Below are 19670 nucleotides of genomic sequence, written 5' to 3'. Positions count from 1 at the left end.
GGGGAGAGAGATGGAAGAGAAGGGCTAATCCGCCACGAGTAAGCAGGCCCAAGGCTGGATCCGTGTCTTGTCTCCAGATGAGGGGGCGTTTGGCCAGGGTGACCCATCTCCTCAGGCCCCTTCGGGGTGGGCGATGGCCGGCCAGGGGGCGGGCGGGCAGAGACGGTCCCGCTGAGCCGCTGCGGCAGCGGAGGCAGCCGTTTTCCCGGCCAGGAAGGCGCGTGGGCCAGGAGCCCTGCCTCCACGGGGCTCGAGCCAGGGGGCAGACATTGATTTTTCACGGGAGCCAACAGACAAGATCTGGACTCTCGAACATAAGGCCGGGGGGGAAGGGAAACACACAGAGGAGAGATACAACACTAGGGCTCAAAATTTTCCTGACCTTTTCAATCCATCAATCAATCGTATTTGTTGAGCACTTACTGTGTGCAGAGCCCTGTGCTAAGCTTTTGGGAGAGTACAACAATATAACAGACACATCCCTGCCCACAGCAAGCTTACAGTCTTGGGGGGGTGGAGAGAGACATTAATATAAAAGCAAGTATAAATATTTTTTCACAAATGCACAGGCTGGTAGGCCTGTAGCCAAATCACCCTTGGATATACACTATTCCCACTTCAAACACACACAACACAAATGAACACACACGAGCTCAGGTCTTGGTTTTGTGACTGACCACTTGACGTTGGCTTTTTTCCTCCTCATAATAATTATAATCATCATCATCATCATCGCAATGATAATGAAAACTACAGCATTTCGTAAGCGCTTACTAGGCATCAGAGCACTGCCCTGGGGTAGATACGAGTTAATCAGGCCGGACACAGCACCTGCCCTCAAGGGGCTCACAGTCCACGAAAGAAGTAGAACAGGGATCTGACGCCCAGAGAAGTGAAGTGACTTGCTCAAGGTCACACAGCAGACAAGTGGGGCAAATGGGTATTAGAACCCGGGTCCTCCGGCTCAAGCTCTTTCCACTAAGCTACACTGCTTATTCTCTCTCCAGGGTGATTTCTCAAAGAGGGTTCTTAGTGAATTTCCAGAGAGGAGGATCCAAATGAACCTGCTTAGCTTATGACTACCCCAATGTTTAGCACAGTGCCAGGCACAAAGTAAGTGCTTAACCAATTAAAAAAAACTGCTAGAAATGCATCGCTCCAAGAGGAGTATGGAAGTGTTTAATCCCACTGTCTTACGGTAAAGTGAAAGAAGAATTTGTTAAAACAAGTTGCCATTAAAAAAAAAAAAACTACATAAAAAATTCATCCATTACTTCAAGACCTTTGAACGCATAATACAACAAAACAGATAAAGAAAATTCTCCCTAGGCCAAAAATATCAACCTTGTTTCCTGTCTATTAAAGGAAAAAAATAAATAGATAAAAATTGCATTCAGGACAGAGAAAGCTCTCATGTGGCTCCCCAAGAACATTTAGCTTTTAAAGTGTTTCACGACTAGAAAAAAAAAATCTCCTCCTCCAAAAAGGGGGAGTTTTCTAGGTCAGACTGGCAGCAACAGAGCTTTGGGCTCCTCCTTGAAAACGGAACAAGAAACCAAGGAAACAGTGTGTCCTAGTGGACAGTCAGAAGGTCATGGGTTCTAATCCCGGATCTGCCGCTTGTCTGCTGGGTGACCTTGGGCAAATCGCTTCACTTCTCCGTTCCCTCAACTATAAACTGGGGGTTCAGACTGCGAACCCCACCAGGGACCGGGTCCAACTTGATTAGCTTCTAACTACCCCAGTGCTTAGTACAGGATCCGGCACACAGTAAGCACTTCACAAATAGTTAGAGAGTGAGGTTTTTCCCCTTCCATTTTCTTTCACCTGGTCCCAATTTTCCTACCTTTAAATTTCCTTCCTCCTCCTCTACTCCTCTGCACCCACCCCCAACCCACCTCCCTTGAGGCCGCTGGACACCGTGCCCCACATTCTGCGTACCCTCACGGTTCAAAAATGAGATTTGGCTGTTTGGCTACCTTTTTTAATAGCATTTATTCAGCGCTTACTAGGTGCCGGGCACTGTACTGAGCACTGGGGTAGATACAAGTTAATCAGGTTGGACACAGTCCCTGTCCAACATGGGGCTCACCGTCTTCATCCCCATTTGACAGATGAGGGCACGGAGGCCCAGGGAAGTGAAGTGATTTGGCCAAGGTCACCCAGCAGACAGTGGAGGAGCTGGGATTAGAACCCAGGTCCTTCTGATTCCCAGGCCGCACAGCTTTCATTGTTCCAAAGGATGGGAAAAAGCATTTTCTACTCCCCTAAGAGGAGTAGAAAGTAGCTCTTTTTAAGTTCCAAACTACTGCAAGACGGTTTTGTCGAACTGTCGACATCTCAATGCCAGGGGCAGGAGAGGGGATGACAAATAAAATCCATTTTGGTTGACACTGGCTTAGAAAATGCAATTGGGAGGTAAAATCGTCACACTTCTTTTGCCGGTGAAAATATCCCAAGAGGCTTCTACGGCCGCTAAGTAGCAAGCCTCCTTGATTTCTCTGATTGTATCTCACTCTCTCAGAAGGCTCCTGTTGTTGCAAAAAAGCAACAAGATAACCAAGGATAGAGACATTTCGGGGGTCTCTTTGGCCAAAAGCTCTCTCAAAAGAAAACGTTTCTAATTTTGCCCCTCGCGTGGGCCTAAATCTGGACATCATCACCATCACCACTGAGAAGCGGGTATGGCCTAGTGGAAAGAATCTGAGCCTGGGAGTCAGAGGACCTGCTTTCTAATTCTGGCTTCACCCCTTGCCTGCTGGGTGATCTTGGGCAATTCACTTCCTTCTCTGGGCCTCAGTTCCTTCATCTGTCAAATGGGGATTAAGACTGGGAGCCCCATGTGGGAAAGGGACTTGATCAATTAATCAATCAATGGTATTTATCCAACTTCCAATTTATTAAGCATTTACTCTTTGCAGAACACTGTATTAAGCGCTTAGGAGAGTACAGTATAAAAGAATGGGGAGAAATGTTCCCTGCCCATAATGGAATGTGTCTGTTTATTGTACTGTATTCTCCCCAGTGCTTAGTACAGTGCTCTGTGCACAATAAGTGCTCAATAAAAACAACTGAATGAATAGTGAACTTTTAGTGGAAGGTTGAACTTACAGTTTAGAGTCTTGCTGATTTTGATTTTGATACCTAGTGGTTGGTATAATACCTGGGACATACTAAGCGCTTAACAAATACCATTTTAAAAAATCATCACCATTAATGGTATTTACTGGGTGCTTACCGTGTGCAGAATTAGCACCTTCGGTCCCTTCCCAGACTGAGCCCCTCTCTTCCTCCACTCCTCCGCCGCTCCCCATCGCCCCGATTCCCTCCCTCTGCTCTACCCCCCTCCCCGCACCCACAGCACTTGTGTACATATGTACATATTTAGTATTCTATTTATTTTAATAATGATGTGCATATATCTATAACTCTACTGATTTATATTGACGCTATTGATGTCTGTCTCCTTGTTTTGTTCTGTCATCTGTCTCCCTCCTCCTAGACGGTGAGCCCATTGTTGGGTAGGGATTGTCTCTATCTGTTGATGAATTGTACTTTCCAAGCGCTCAGTACAGTGGTCCGCACACAGTAAGCGCTCAATAAATATGACCGAATGAATGGGCTTCCAATCTAGATGGACAAACTTACGGTCCAGAGTCTAGATGATCTTGTGTCTATTCCGGCGCTTAGTACAGTGCCCGGCACACAGTAAGTGCTTAACAAATACCATTAAAAAAAAATCATCACCAATGGTATTTATTGAGCACTTCCTATTTGCGGACCACTGTATTAAGCGGTTGGGAGAGGACAGCCTAGGTCGGGGGACGGTTTCCTGGCAGCCATGGAGCATGAGCACCTAAGCGCCTCTACCAAGTTGTGACAGAGCAATACTGGCCGTCGAGCGTCGACTCACCTTGACCCCTGCGCTTCCGTTGGGCATTTTCTGAATTTCGTAAGGTAGCTTGACTCTTTCCGTCTGCACGATGGGGTCGTCGAAGGCCCGCCCGTGAAGCTTCTTGAAGCCATGCAGAGTGTTTCTCACGTTGGTGACGATCTGGTGGGCGGAAGCAAAGATGGATTGCGCCCATTAGGAACCCAGAGCGGCTGCTCCCCCAGACCATCGATTACATTCCCCAGTCAATCATTCAAAAGCTTACTGAGCGCTTACTGGGTGCAGAGCACTGGACTATGCCCTTGGGAGGGGACAATATAACAGATACGGTCCCTGCCCACAGTGGGCTTACAGTCCAGAAGGGGAGATGGAGAGTAATATAAATAAATTATGGCTAGAGATTTAAGTGTTGCGGGGCTGGGGTTGGGTAGGGGCGAATAAAGGGAGCAAGTCAGGGTCACGGAGAAAGAAAAGGAAAAGAGGGCTTAGTCAGGAAAGGCCTCTTGGAGGAAATGTGCCTTCAATAAAGCTTTGAAGCGGGGGAGAGTCATCGTCTGTCGGCTATGAGGAGGGAGGGGGTTACAGGCCAGAGGTGGGATATGGACGACAGGTTGGAGGCGAGATAGACGAGATGGAGGCACAGCGAGAAGGTTGGCATCAGAGGAGCAGAGTGTGCGGGCTGGGTTGGAGTAGGACAGCAGTGAGGTGAGTCAGGAGTGGGCAAGGTGATCAAGTGCTTTAAAGTACAGGACCCCAAGGCAGACAAATTTAAAAGACTGTCAACTATAAAATCACGTGCCTCTCCATTTTTTTTTAATGGTGTTTGTTAAGCGCTTTACTATGTGCCAGGCACCGCAGCAAGAACTAGGGAAGCTACCCGCTAATCAGGATGGACACAATCTATGTCCCACGTGGGGCTCACGGTTTGCATCCCCATCCTCCAAACTCTTGTAACAGAGCTCGGCACCCAGTAAGCCCTCAGTAAATATGACTGCTTGATTTTACAGATGAGAGAAGTGAGGCGCAGAAAAGTGGAGTGACTTGCCCAAGGTCACACACTGCAGACGAGGGGAAGAGGCGGGATGAGAACCCAGGTCCGCTGACTCCAAGACCCGAGCCGTTTCCGCTCGCCCACGCTGCTTCTCCACCGTAAGCCTCAAAATTGAACATAACTGCTCCCCTTCACGATCAAACCCTGACCCCGAACCCACATGAAGGATTCTGGGTGAGGGAGTCACTCTTCAAATCTCCCATCTCAACGTCATCCTCGGTGCTATTTATTGTGCTTAGAGCCCTGTAAGAAACTCGCAGGAGAGGACAATCCAAAAGAGCTGGTAGACGGGTTTGCTGTCCAAAAGGAGCTGACAGCCTTGAAGGGGAGAGAGACATTAATGAAAGAGAGGGTAGATGCACACCCTGCCTACAAGGAGCTTATGGTCTAGAATGAGAGACGGATATTAATATTGATATGCGTCTCCTTGCCACAATTCACTCACAAGGAAACCAAGTGCTCAAATTAACAGGGTGGTTGATGTTACATTTTCTCGGAAATCTGAACGGATACTGAGCTCTCGCCCCCTGAGAACAGTGCCCCAGACTAACAACTGAGGTGGGAAGAGGATTTTTCCACAATAAAATAAGCTTTGAATCAATCAATCGATGGTATTTATTGAATGCTTACGGCGTGCAGAACACTAGACTACACACTTGGGGGAGGACAATCTAATACGGTTGGTAGACGTGTAGCACCAGGGACCAGTGGAGAGAGGCTGGGCCTGGGAGTCAGAGGACGTGGGTTCTAATCCCAGCTCCACCACCTGTCTGCTGGGTGACCTGGGGCAAGTCGCTTCACTTCTCTGGGCCTCAGAAATTCCTCCTCTGTCAAACGGGGATGAAGACTGTGAGCCCCATGCGGGACGGGGACTGAGTCCAATCTGATCAACCTCTATCTACCCCAGGGCTTAGTATGGCGCCTGACACCTATAAGCACATAACAAATACCATTTTTAAAAAAAGAGGGGAGAAAAGGAAGCTCTGCTCTCCATTTCCCTTTTTTTTTGCCCTTTCTGCTCTTTCCTCCCCCTCCCCGCCAGCCTTGGAATCTGGGGTGCAGCTGTCGGTTCCAACTGTCAACACGAGGACAGTGAGGGAGCGCAGTGCGGGAGGGTCTATCTCCCCCTGTAGACTGTCGGCTCGCTGTGGGCAGGGAATATATCTGCTTCTTCTCCTACTGTCCTCTCCCAAGCGCTTAGTACGGTGCTCTCTATACAGTAAGCGCTCCATAAATACGACCGAATAAATACTATTGAGTTGAATGAGAGAGACGGGGGGCTGGAGGGTAGCCTGAGCGAACCAGGATGGTTCGGGGCCCCGCCCGGCCCCAAAGGGGAGAGGGGGTGATGGAGCCACCGAGTCGCTCCCACCCGCCTCGACGTCCTCGCGGAAGCCGGTAATGACTGGGAGCGGAGAGAGTCCCGTGTTGGGTTTCGGGGGGGGGAGGGGAACGGGAGGGAGGGGCATATTTACCTGGCTCTTGGCTGCATTTCCGATGGCCCGGGTTTTGGATCCTAAGGATATACAGGCCCTAAAATGGGAGACAAGTGGAAAGTTAACATCCGACGGACCTGAGCCGTGACCCCTGGGGAGGAGGAAGAGGAAGATTCGGGGATGCTTCTCCTCTAGCTCGGTTTCCCGACAACAGGTCGCCAACTCATCTCCCCTGTACAGAAGCCATCCATTCCAAAACCATTTTCACCCCTCTAGGCAGGAAGATCGTTGCGAACGGAGAAAGTGTCGGCTACTTCTGTTTGACTGTCCTCTCTCGGGCGCTTAGTACGGTGCTCTGCACATAGTAAGCGCTCAATAAAAGCCATCGATTCACTGAGGGCAGGGAACGTTTCTACCAACTCTGTCGTACCGGACTCCGACAGTAAACAATAAATACGACTGAATGAATGAATGAGGGAAGACAAAACTCAACAAAAAAACACGTGACTTTTCTCCACATTAGGTGGGAGACGTAAATAAGATACGGATCATTTTGATGATATCCTAGAGAGTGAGAGGACTCCCCAAAAATCAAAACATCAACCATTCATCAGGGACAGATGTTTGGAGCCTGCTACAGGCAAAACTAGAAGGTGGAGAAAAAATGAAACGACAATAATAACAGGATTTGTTAATGGTTGTATTTGCTAAGCGCTTACTGTGTGTCAGGTACTGTACTAAGCGCTGGAGTGGACAGAGGCAAATCAAGTTGCCCCAGTCCCTGTCCCATGTAGGGCTCACAGTCTCAATCCCCATTTTACAGATGAGGTAACCGAGGCAGGCAAGTGAAGTGACTCGTCCAAGGTCACACAGCAGACAAGTGGCAGAGCTGGGTGCTGATTATGTGTCGAGCTCTGTTCTAAGCACCGGGGTAGATACAAGCTCATCTGGTCAGACGTAGTCCCTGTCCCACATGGGGCTATTTAGTCCAAGCAGGAGGGAGACGGCGGATTGAATCCCCATTTTTCCAGATGAGGAGATTGAGGCCTAGAGAAGTGAAGTGACTTTGCCCAAGGTCACCCAGCGGACAAGGGGAAGAGCTGGGATGAGAACCCAGGCCCTAGGACCCCCAGGCGAGGATACTTTCCCCTAGGCCACGCTGCTCCTATAGACCTTAAAATCCCCCAGGGTGGAGTGTGTAAAGCGCGAGGACCAAAGGGTGAGCGGGATCACACAAAAACTTGATTTGGGGAGAATTTGTCTGTCCAGCCCCTGCTCCAGGGGCAACTGAGTAGAAAAAGAAAAGCCCTGTGAAGCCATGCTATCTTCTAGCGGTTGTGGTATTTGTCAGGCGCCTCCTATGCACCAGGATCTGTCCTAAGCGCTGGAGTCGATACAAAGTAGTCGGGTTGGATACAATCCCTGATCCCCCATCGGGTTCACAGTCTTCATCCCCATTTTCTAGATGAGGTGCGTGAAGCCCAGAGAAGTGAAGTGACTTGCTCGACATCATACAGTAGACAAGAAGCAGAGCTGGATTTAGAACTCAGGTCCTTCTGACCCCAGGCCCAGGCTCTAGCCATTAGACCACACTGCTTCACTACCCCCGCCCCCATGCTGTCCTGCCCCTTAAACTTCTTTTTTTTTAATTCATTTGCATCATTCTACCTAATGAAGGTCAAGGTCATTTTTAACGGTATTTGTTAAGCGCTTACTCTGTGTCCAACTCCACTCTAAGTGCCGGGGTAGACACCAGTTATTAGGTCAGACAGAGTCCCCAAGCAAAAGGAGAACAGGGATCGAATCCCTATTTTACTGTTGAGGAAACTGAGGCCCTGAGATGAAAAGTCACTTGCCCAAGGTCCTCGACAGGCAAGTGAAGCGGTGTGGCTTAGTGGAAAGAGGCCGGGCTTGGACGTCAGAGGTCGTGGGTTTTAATCCCGGCTCCGCCGCTTATCAGCTCTGTGACTTTGGGCAAGTCACTTCACTTCTCTGGGCCTCTCGGTTACCTCGCCTGTAAAATGGGGATGAAGACTGCGAAGCCCCACGTGGGACAACCTGACGACCTGGTATCTCCCCCAGCGCTTAGGACAGTGCTTGGCACATAGTAAGCGCTTAAAATAATACCATCATTCTTAAGTGCCAGAGCTGGGATGAGAACCCAGGTCTTCTGACTCACAAGCCCGGGCTCTTTCCCTCAGGCCACGGTGCTCCTCATTAAGTGAAACGACCTGCCCAAGGTCACCCAGCAGAGAAGTGGCGGGGCCGGAATCCGGACCCGGGTCTTCTGATTCCCAAGCCCGGGCTCCTCCCAGTGGGTCACTCTGCTCCTTCAACTAGGGGTGTGGGAAGGACAAAAACCAAGAAGTGACCAATTCCCTGCCCTCGTGGAGATTCCACTCTTAAAAGGGGAGACACACATACTTCCAACTAGAGAGGTCAAAAAGAAACAAAACGGCCTCACGTTCATCAGTGGAAAGAACACAGGCCTGGGAATCAGAGGACCTGGGTTCTAATCCCAGGTCCGCCGCCTGCCTGCTGTGTGACCTTGGGCAAGTCACTTGCCTTCTCTGGACCTCGGTTACCTCGTCCTTAAAATGGAGATTCAATCCCCGTTCTCCCCACTACTTATTCAATCGTATTTATTGAGCGCTTTCTGTGCGCCGAGCACCGTACTACGCGCTCGGGAGAAGAAAACGGAACAGGGGCGGACATATTTCCGGCCCACGGCTAGCTTACTTGGACTTTCAGCCCCTTGGGGGACAAGGACTATATTCCACCTGATTAACCTGTACCCAACCCGGCGCTAAAGACAGTGTTTGACACATAGCAAGCGCTTAAAAATTACTTTTTAAGAAAAAAAAAGCATCCCCAGGGCCTACCCCCCTCCCCCTTCCCCTCCGCCCACACCCCGGCCTGTGGAGGAGACTGGGAGGGCGGGAAGGCCAACGGGAAGGGATGGCACTAGGGATTGGGAAGTCTCCCTGTCCCCGCACCCCGTCCCCACCCGACCCCGGCCTGGGACGAGGTGGTTATCCCGGCCGTGAGAGGCCAGGGGAGGTGTGGAGTCAAGAGGGTGAGGGAGGGAGAGGGAAACGCTGTGGCCTAATGGGTAGGGCCCGGGCCTCAGGAGGGTCTGGCTTCTCATCCTGGCTCCGCCACGTGTCCGCCGTGTGACCTCGGCCCAATCGCGTCCCTTCGCCGGGCCTCAGTCCCCTCATCCGCACAACGGGGACGAAGTCTGTGAACCCCCGCAAGTGGGACGGGGACCGAACCCAACCCAATTTGCTTCTATCTCCCCGAGCGCTTAGTACAGCGCCTGGCATACGGTAAGCGTCTAACGGATGCCATAAAAATGGTGGGGAGAAGCCATCCGGGGGACAGAGGTGGAAAGCCCGGGAGGGGAATTCGAGTGGAGGGCGGCTGCCCTTTCGGGGCAGGGGGTGTGGGAGAAGGGGAAGAGGGGGAGGAGGAGGAGTGACTCCCGCTGGGGGGGCTCAGAGATGAGGGGGTGCCCTGCTCGGCCCCCAAAACCCAGGCCAGGGGAAGAGGAGGCGGAGAGGGGTACGCTCTCGGGGTGTTCCTGTTGGGAGAGGGCGAGGACCACATTCCAGGTGCTCCTGGGATACACCTGTTGGGGAGGGAGTGGAGAGGGGTACACTTCTGGCACACAGAAGGGGGGTACACTCTCGGGGGGGAAGAGGGGTTCACTCCAGAGGAACAACTGTCAGGGGGGAGGAGGAAGAGGGGGACACCTGTGGTGGGGAGGGGGGGAGGGGTACACTCCTGGTGTACAACTGCCAGGGGAGAGGAGGAGGAGGGGTACACCTGTCGTGGGGAGGGGAGGAGGGCTGCGCTCCTGGTGTACAATTGCCAGGGGAGAGGAGGAGGAGGGGTACACCTGTCGGCGTGAGAGTGGGAGGGTGGGGAATGGGGGTCCACTCTTGGACTACAACTGTCTGGGAGAGGGAAGAGGGGTACACTCTTGAGGTGCAACTGTCAAGGGGGAAGAGGGGTGCACCTGTCAGGGGGAGGGGTACATTCACAGAATATACCTGCCTGGGAGCAAGGGGAGGGGTGCACCTGTCGGGGGGGGGGGGTGGGGAAGAGGGGTACATTCCTGGGGTTCAACTGTCAGGGGAAAGGAGGAGGAGGAGGGGTGCACCTGTCGGGGGGGGGGTGGTACATTCACAAAATACACCTGTGGGGAGGGGAGAGGGAAGAGGGGTACGATCCTGGGGTTCAGCTATCAGGGGGGAGGAGAAGGAGGGGTCCACCTGCGGGGGGGAGGGGAGAGAGGGGTAGACTCCAGGGGTAGCGCCGCGGGGGATGCGGGGTGCGGGGGAGCCCCCCGCCCCCCACCGACTCACGGGGTACACCTGTCGCTGTACTCGTTGGCGACGGTCTCGATGCCGCCGCTGCGCGCCACGGCGATGTAGCAGTTGAGGAATCCGAGATCGATGCCCACCACCGACATGGCCGCGGCGGGGGGGAGGGGACCCCCGAGGGGGGAGGCCGAGGCCGAGGCCGAGGCCGAGGCCGAGACCGGGCGGGGAAGGAAGGGCGAGCGGGGGCCGAGCCCTCCCCGCTGCCCACTGCGGTGCGCCGGACACCAACCGACACTTAGGCCGCTCTGCGCCTGCGCGCCGGCAGACCCCCGCCTCGGGACCCGAACACTCGCCGCCCGCCGCTTCGGCTCTTTCCGCCGGCCTTCGGCCCCCGTCGAGGCGGAGCGGGCCGCTTCGGCTCTTTCCGCCGACCCTCGGGTCGCCGACCCTCGGAGCCCGCCGCTTCGGCTCTTTCCGCCGACCCTCGGGCCCCGGACCCTCGGAGGCCGCCGCTTCGGCTCTTTCCGCCGACCCTCGGGCCCCGGGGACTCGAGCCCGCCGCTTCGGCTCTTTCCGCCGACCCTCGGGTCGCCGACCCTCGGAGCCCGCCGCTTCGGCTCTTTCCGCCGATCCTCGGGGCCGCGGAGGCGTTCGAGAAAGATCTGGAAAAGGAAGGCTCGCTCGCCCCCCGGTGGCCGTAGGGTGCTATTGCCGCAGGGTTCGGCCGGCGACCTTTCCACCCCTCGGGTCCCGGGCCGCGGCCCAGATCTCATCATCGGGGTCGTCTTAATAATGTTGGTATTTGTTAAGCGCTTACTATGTGCACCGCTCTAAGCGCTGGGGTAGACACGGGGGAATCAGGTCGTCCCACGTGGGGCTCACAGTCTTCATCCCCATTTTACAGATGAGGGAACTGAGGCACAGAAAAGTGAAGTGACTTGCCCACAGTCACACAGCTGACAAGTGGCAGAGCTGGGATTCGAACTCATGATCTCTGACTCCAAAGCCCGTGCTCTTTCCACTGAGCCACGCTGCTTCTCTAAGGGATTGTCTCTATCTGTTGCCGAATTGTGCACTCCTCCAAGCGCTTAGTACAGTGCTCAGCACATAATAAGAGCTCACTAAATACAAATGAATGAACGGTGACATTCCCTGGTCTCGTTTTGTTTTGTTCTGTTTTGCTTTGCTTTGCCATCGGTCTCCCCCGTTGAGACTGTGAGCCCGTTATTGGGCGGGGATGGTCTCCATCTGTTGCCGAATTGTACATTCCAAGAGCTTAGTTCAGTGCTCTGCACACGGTAAACGCTCAATAAATACTATTGAATGAATGAACACCGAGCCTACAGTCTAGAGGAGCAAGTCATCCTTGTAGCAGGCTGGCATAGCGGATAGGGCACAGGCCCGGGAGTCACAAGGACCTGGGTTCTCATTCCCGCTCTGCCTTGTCTGCTGTGTGACCTTGGGCAAATCGCTTCACTTCTCTGGGCCTCAATTCCCTCATCTGGAACATGGGGATGGAGACCGAGTCCCATGTGGGACGGGGAGTGGGTCCCGTTCGATTTGCTCGTATCCACCCCAGCGCATCGTACAGCGCCTGACACGTAGTAAGCACTTAACCAACACCACTTCACTTCTCTGGGCCTCATTAAGACTGTGAATCCCATGTGGGACGGGGACCGTGTCCAGTCCGATTTGCCTGTATCTAAACCAGCCCTTGATTCGGTGCCTGGAGAATAGAAAGCGCTTCACAGACACCACAATCAATACCGCAATTAGAGAGGAGCCAGGGGTGTGAGGAGTGGTGGGGAGGTGAGGAGCCAGCCCTCAAAACAGCCCCCTTATCCTCCAGCAATCACCGATCAATCGGATGTACTGAATATTAATTACAAATCTTCGGCTTACATTCATATCTGTCTCTTCCTCTGGACTGTAAGCTCGCTGTGGTCAGTGAACCTGTCTTCCAACGACTCTGTTGTACGGCCAGAGATCCATCGATTGATTCATCTCCATCTGCCAGTCCAGCATTTCTGCATCCCCTATAAGCACTTGGGTTTTCACAAACCTCCCCCCCATTGGGCTGGTATACGTACATTTTCCATCTCTACGTGGGTGACTTCCAAATCTCCATCTCTAGCCCTGACCTCTCTCCCTCCCTGCAGTCTCACATTTCCTCAAGATATCCCCACCTCGATGTCCTTCCCACAACTCGTACTTGAGATGTCCAAAACTGCACTCCTCGACTTCCTACATAAACTGTGATTTTCCCATCACCGTAGACAGCACCACTCTCCTCCCCATCTCACGAGCCCGTAACCCTGGGTCGTTGTGGGCAGGGATCATGTCTACCAACTCTGCTGTATTGGACTCTCCCAAGGGCTTACTAGGATGCTCTGCTCATAGTAAGCACTCAATAAATAATAATTAGTAGTAATAATGATTATGGTCTTTGTTAAGGGCTTACTAGGTACCAGGCACTGTACTAACTGCTGGGGTGGAATCAAGCAAATCAGGTTGGACACAGTCCCTATCCCACATAATAATAATAATGCTGGTATTTGTTAAGCACTTACTATGTGCTTACTATGTGGAAGCAGCGTGGCTCAGTGGAAAGAGCCTGGGCTTCGGAGTCAGAGGTCATGAGTTCGACTCCCGGCTCTGCCACTTGTCAGCTGTGTGACTGTGGGCGAGTCACTTCACTTCTCTGTGCCTCAGTTACCTCATCTGTAAAATGGGGATTAAGACTGTGAGCCCCACGTGGGACAAGCTGATTCCCGTGTCTACCCCAGCAGTTAGAACAGTGCTCGGCACATAGTAAGCGCTTAACAAATACCAACATCATCATCATCATTATGTGGTAAGCACTGTTCTAAGCACTGATGTAGATAAAAGGTAATCAGATTGTCCCACGTGGCGCTCACCGTCTTAATCCCCATTTTACAGATGAGGTCACTGAGGCACCTAGAAGTGAAGTGACTTGTCCGCCACACAGATGACAAGTGACGGAGCCTGGATTTGAACCCATGACCTCTGACTCCCAAGCCCGGGCTCTTTCCACAGAGCCGCGCCGCTTCTCATGGGGCTCACAGTCTCGATCCCCATTTTACAGATGAGGGAACTGGGGCAGAGAGAAGTGAAATGACTTCCCCAAGGTCACACAGCAGCCAGGTTTAGAACCTGTGTCCTCTAACTCCCCGGCCCAGGCTCTTTCCACCGGGCCACGCTGCTTCCCCTTGTGCCTGGCATTGTGCTCAGTGCTGGGGAAGCCACAGGATTCATTCAATAGTATTTATTGAGCGCTTACTATGTGCAGAGCACTGTACTAAGCGCTTGGGATGAACAAGTCGGCAACAGATAGAGACAGTCCCTGCCGTTTGACGGGCTTACAGTCTAATCGGGGGAGACGGACAGACAAGAACAATGGCACTAAACAGCGTCAAGGGGAAGAACATCACAGGATATTGAAGCAACGTGGCTCAGTGGAAAGAGCCCGGGCTTGGGAGTCAGAGGTCATAGGTTCTAATCCCGGCTCTGCCGCTTGTCAGCTGTGTGACTGTGGGCGAGTCACTTAACCTCTCTGGGCCTCAGTGACCTCATCTGTCAAATGGGGATGAAGACTGTGAGCCTCACATGGGACCACCTGATGACCCTGTATCTCCCCAGCGCTTAGAACAGTGCTCTGCACATAGTAAGCACTTAACAAATACTAACGTTATTATTATTCTATTCAGGTGGGACACAGTCCCTGTCCCTGGGGGGTCCCAGTCTATTTTAGCCCAATTCTAGCAGGTGATGCACAGTGAGGTTTAAGTGATTCATCCAAGGTCGCCCAGCAGGCAATGATGGATCTGAGATCTGAACCCAGATCTCCTGGCTCCCAGGCTTGTGTGCTTTCCACTTGGCCACACTGCCTCTGCAGGAAGAGCCCACTTTGGGCTAGAAACCCACCGGGAAAAATTGGAAAGAGCAGGAGAAACGGGCAGGGAATATTTACCCAGGAGAATATACCTTCCCAGACTTAGCCCTACTTTTCCTCATCTGTCCCTCTCTTCCGAGTCACCCCGACTCGCTCCCTTTGCTCTTCCCCCTCTCCCGCCCCACAGCACTTACATATATCTCTGTCATTTTATTTATTTATATTGGTGTCTGTTTACTTGTATTGATGTCCGTCTCCCCTCCTCTAGACTGTGAGCTCGTCGTGGGCCGGGATTGCACTTTCCAAGCGCTCAGTAGAGTGTTCTGCACACAGTAAGCATTTAATAAATATGACTGAATGAATGAATGAATTTATGGAGCGCTTACTGTGTGCAGAGCACTGTACTAAGCTCTCAGGAGAGTCCTGTACAAGATAATAATAATAATGGTATTTGTTAAGCACTGTCTATGTGCCAGACACTGTTCTAAGCGCTGGGGTAGATACCGGGTCATCAGGTTGTCCCACGTGGGGCACCCAGTCTTCATTCCCCTTTTCCAGATGAGGTCACTGAGGCACAGAGAAGTGAAGTGGCTTGCCCCAAGGTCACCCGGCAGGCAAGTGGAGGAGCCGGGATTAGAACCCAGGTCCTTCCGACATCCAGGCCCGGGATCTTTCCACTAAGCCAGCCCGCTTCTCTAAGATGTGTCCTGCGGTGCTATGGGCGATTGGGAATGCATGGGAGCTGAGGCGAGATGGAAGTGCTGAAATACTCCAGAATTCTGGGCCATTCAGAGAGGGACACAGACGTTAATATAAATAAATAAAATACAGATACGATAAAGAAATTACAGAAATAACTGCTTAGTCTGTAAATTCCTCTAGGCTGTAAACTCCTCTAGGCTGTAAACTCCACTAGACTGTCAACTCATTTTGGGCAGGGATTGCCTATGTTATAGTGTTCTATGGTCTTCTCCCAAACGCCGAATCCAGTGCTCGATTAGACCGTAAGCCCGTCAAAGGGCAGGGACCGTCTCTATCTGTTGCCGACTTGTTCATTCCAAGCGCTTAGTACAGTGCTGTGCACCTAGTAAGCGCTCAGTAAATACTGTTGAATAAATGAATGAATGCTCTGCACACAGTAAGCACGACTGACTGACTGTCATCTTCCATGGGACGGATAAGGGTATATGTATACATATTAATTATTCTATTGATTTTATTAATGAGGTTTCTGTATTTATAATTCCATTTATATTGATGTTGTTGATGCCTGTCTACTTGTGTCGTGTTTTGTGATCTGTCTCCCCCCTGTGAACGCTGTGAACCTGTTGTCGGGTAGAGATTGTCTCTATTTGTTGCCGAACTGTACTTTCCAGGCACTTCGTTCAGTGCTCTGCACACAGTAAACGCTCAATAAATACGGATGAATGAATGAACAGAGTGCGGAGGGCCAGGTTTTGGGAAGGGACAGAGGGATTCTGACCTTCAGAGGAGCTTTGGAAATGGAAAACGAAGAGACCGTGGTTCACCCCCGATGAATCTAGGGGGGGCCCGTGTAACAGAAGTAAGTTTTGGATGGGTTAGAAAGTGGGAGAAGGTAAACCGAAGACAGAAGAAAATCAGAAGCTTTAGAAACATGTACCGAGGGGGAACGTGGGAGGTGATCAAAATGAGGGTTTGGTAGGCAGGAGGGTGGAGTTTTCGGTTTAATTTTAAATCCTCAGAAAAGAGGTTTGGAGAGGAGCTGTCAAAAGCCTCTTCCAGGTTAGAACAAGAGACAGGAGAGCAGATCTGTGCTGCATTTGGGGCTTTGTTACTAACATTAGACAGGTACAGCGCTTCCTCTTCTCTAAAATGGGGTGGAAGTTAATTGAAATATTGAATATTTGGGCTGAAGAGGTTCTCAGAAGTCCTTCAGGGCTGACGGTATCTTCTGCTGTGAGTCCCATGGGGGACAGGCACCGTGCCTGACCTGGGCGCTTAATACTATGCTTGGTACAGTGCTCTGCACATAGAAAGCGCTCAATAAATACCATCGGTTGATGATCAGGTGACCCCAATGCTCAGCACAGTGCTTGACACATAGTTTGAGCTTGATGAATACACTAACAAACTTACCAAACGGGCACTTGGCTTAAAGAGGCTCGATACGGGTTGGGGGGTTCCATTCTTGTCAATACAGGTACAAAGAGCAGGAAATTAATAATAGTAATAATAAATATATCCAGCCCTTACTTCAGAAATAAACAAATAAATTGAGTCATAATCCAGTCTTCCAATATAATGATTAAAAGAAAATATTAGCCCATTTCCCTACCCACCCCCCAAACTGTGAGCTCACTGTGGGCAGGGCATGTCACTGTTTAGTGTTGTATTGTACTTTTCCAAGTGGTTAGTACAGTGCTCTGCACACAGTAAGTGCTCAATAAATACCACTGATTGATTGCTACTGATTGATTCTGCTGTGGCATTTGTGAAGTGAGCCATCAATATCTCCACCATGTATTCAGGGCCCATTCTGGAATGCGAACTCCGGGAAGTTAGGTCCTTGACGGTGTCTGTTTACTGCCCTGTCGTCCTCTCCCAAGCGTGTAGACCAGCGCTCTGCACACAGTAAGCGGTCAATAAATACGATCGAGTGAATGAATGGATGAACTTTAGTTCACTGTGGGCAGAGGAGGTGTCTGTTTATTGTCATATTGTACTCCTCCAAGCGGCTCCGTACAGTGATTTGACCATAAATATGTAAGTTCATTTGGGCAGAGACACTAAAAATTTGGAAAATTTTGAAAGGAATGAGTTTTTTAGGGTTTAAACCCAATTAAAAAAAATTTTTTTAAAAGATCCAGGGGTTAAAAATTAGTTTAAATGAGATAAAATGTTAGAAATCTACCTGTTGGTTCTAGATTTATTTCAGATAAATCATAAAAGATATACACCTAAGTGTCCTTTACTTTTCAAGAAGCCACTACTGCTCGGTGAATCGATGGTATTTATTGAGCGCTTACTGTGTGCAGAGGACTGTACTAAGCGCTTGGGAGAGACTGAAAATACATAAGTTCATTTGGGCGGAGGCACAAAAAAATTTGTAAGGTTTTGAAAGGAATGTGTTTTTTAGGGTATAAACCCTAATTTTTTTTTAAAAAAAAAAGAGATCCAGGGGGTAAAAAATTAGGTTACATGAGATAAAATGCTAGAAATCTATCTGTAGGATCTAGATGTATTTCATATAAATCACAAAAGATATACACCTAACTGTCCTTCATTTTTCAAGAAGCCACTACTGCTCAATGAATCAATGGTATTTATTAAGCGCTTACTGTGTGCAGAGGACTGTACCAAGTGCATGGGAGAGACTGAAAATACATGAGTTCATTTGGGCAGAGGCACCCAAAATTAGGAAAATTGTGAAAGGATAACCCTAATTTTTTTTAAAAAAAAGATCCAGGGGGTAAACATTAGGTTAAAGGAGATAAAATGCTAGAAATCTACCTGTTGGTTCTAGATGTATTTCAGATAAATCACAAAAGATATACACCTAATTGTCCTTTGTTCTTCAAGATGACGTTACTGCTCAATGGTATTTATTGAGCGCTTACTGTCTGCAGAGCACTGTACTAAACTCTTGGGAGAGGAGAATAGAGCAATATAGTCGAGTCGGTAGATGGCCAGTAATTAATATCACGTAAGCGGCTTGTGAGCAGGGAAGGTGTCCATCGCCTCGGTTGTACCGAACTCTCTCCCGAACCCTTATCCCAGTGCTCTGCACACAGCGACTGCTCAATAAATACCACTGACTGATTGACTGACTGTCTTTCAGTCGGGCTAGAAAGGCGTGCTTATCCCTGGAGCTAATGAAGAGCCCAGATCCCAGCTGCTTAGAGAAGCAGTGCGGCCTCGTGGATAGAGCCGGGGCCTGGGAGTCAGAAGGACCTGGGTTTTAATCCCGGCTCTGACGCTTCCCGGCTGGGTGACTGGGACTAAGTTATTTCACTTCTCTCTGCCTCAGTTTCTTTATCTGGGAAAAATAGGGATTGGATCTATGTTCTCCCGGGCTGCCCTTTAGACAGCGAACCTCCACGTGAGAAAGGGACCGTGTCGGTCCTGGTCATCTGGTAACTCCCCTGGCGTTGAATACAGTACTTGGCACATACTAGGAGCTTTAAAGCTCTCAATCACCTCGCCCCCTCCGACCCCTCCGCGCTTCTCTCCTACTCCAACCCAGCCCACGCATTTCACTCCTATAACGCCAACCTTCTCCCTGTCCCTCCATCTTGTCTACCTCACCTCCGACCTCTCGTCCCCATCGCGCCTCTGGCCTGGAACGGCCTCCCTCCCCAAATAGTAATAACAATTATGGTATTTGTTAAGTGCTTACTATGTGCAAAGCACTGTTCTAACCACTGGGGTGCATTGAAAATAATCAAGTTGTCCCACATGGGGCTCACAGTCTTAATCCCCATTTTCCAGATGAGGGAATCGAGGCACAGAGAAGTGAAGTGAGTTGCCCAAAGTCACACAGCTGATGAGTGGCAGAGCCGGGATTCGAACCCGTGATCTCTGACGCTCAAGCCCGGGCTCCTTCCACTGAGCCACGCCGTTTCTCCGTCTCAAATCTGACTGACGATGACTCTCCTCACATTCAAAGCCTCACTGAAGGCCGACCTCCCCTGAGAGGCCTTCCCTGACTTCAACCACTCCCTTTCACATCGACCTTCCACCTGGTCGCCCCTCCCTCAGCCCCACAGCCCCGATGTACGTAACCGTAACTTATTTATATTAAATGTCTGTCTTCCAGACATTTTTAGACCGTGAGCTCCTTACAGGCAGGGAATGCGACTCCCAACTCCGTCGCGTCGTACTCGCCCAAGCAAATGGTATAGCGCTCTGCAGAGAGTAAGCAGCATGGTCTAACGGAAAGAACCTGAGCCTGGGAGTCAGAGGACCTGGTTTCTCATCCCAGCTCTGCCAAGTGCTTGATGCGTGAGCTTGGGCAAGTCACTCCACTTCTCCGTGCCTCGGTGTGGTGAGCGAGAGTGACTCCATTTTG

At 50.9% G+C, this 19670-nt stretch overlaps 1 protein-coding gene across 1 annotated transcript in view; it reads right to left on the bottom strand.

Annotated features, from left to right (window-relative positions):
• Positions 1-11023, bottom strand: part of HSPA4L (heat shock protein family A (Hsp70) member 4 like) — a 39943-nt gene extending 28920 nt beyond the window's left edge. Inside the window, exons 1-3 of the mRNA XM_029067636.2 lie at positions 10750-11023; positions 6419-6476; positions 3914-4054 (exon numbers count right to left, since the gene is read on the bottom strand). Of these exons, the coding sequence (XP_028923469.1) occupies positions 3914-4054; positions 6419-6476; positions 10750-10856 (306 nt within the window). The 5' untranslated portion in view covers positions 10857-11023. The remainder of the gene's footprint in view (positions 1-3913; positions 4055-6418; positions 6477-10749) is intronic.
• Positions 11024-19670: the final 8647 nt, after the last annotated feature.

The sequence above is a fragment of the Ornithorhynchus anatinus genome, chromosome 6 (genome assembly GCF_004115215.2).
Source record: "Ornithorhynchus anatinus isolate Pmale09 chromosome 6, mOrnAna1.pri.v4, whole genome shotgun sequence".
Lineage (NCBI taxonomy): Eukaryota > Metazoa > Chordata > Mammalia > Monotremata > Ornithorhynchidae > Ornithorhynchus > Ornithorhynchus anatinus.
The sequence above is the reverse complement of the archived record's forward strand: the minus strand, read 5'-3'. Positions and strand labels throughout refer to the sequence as shown.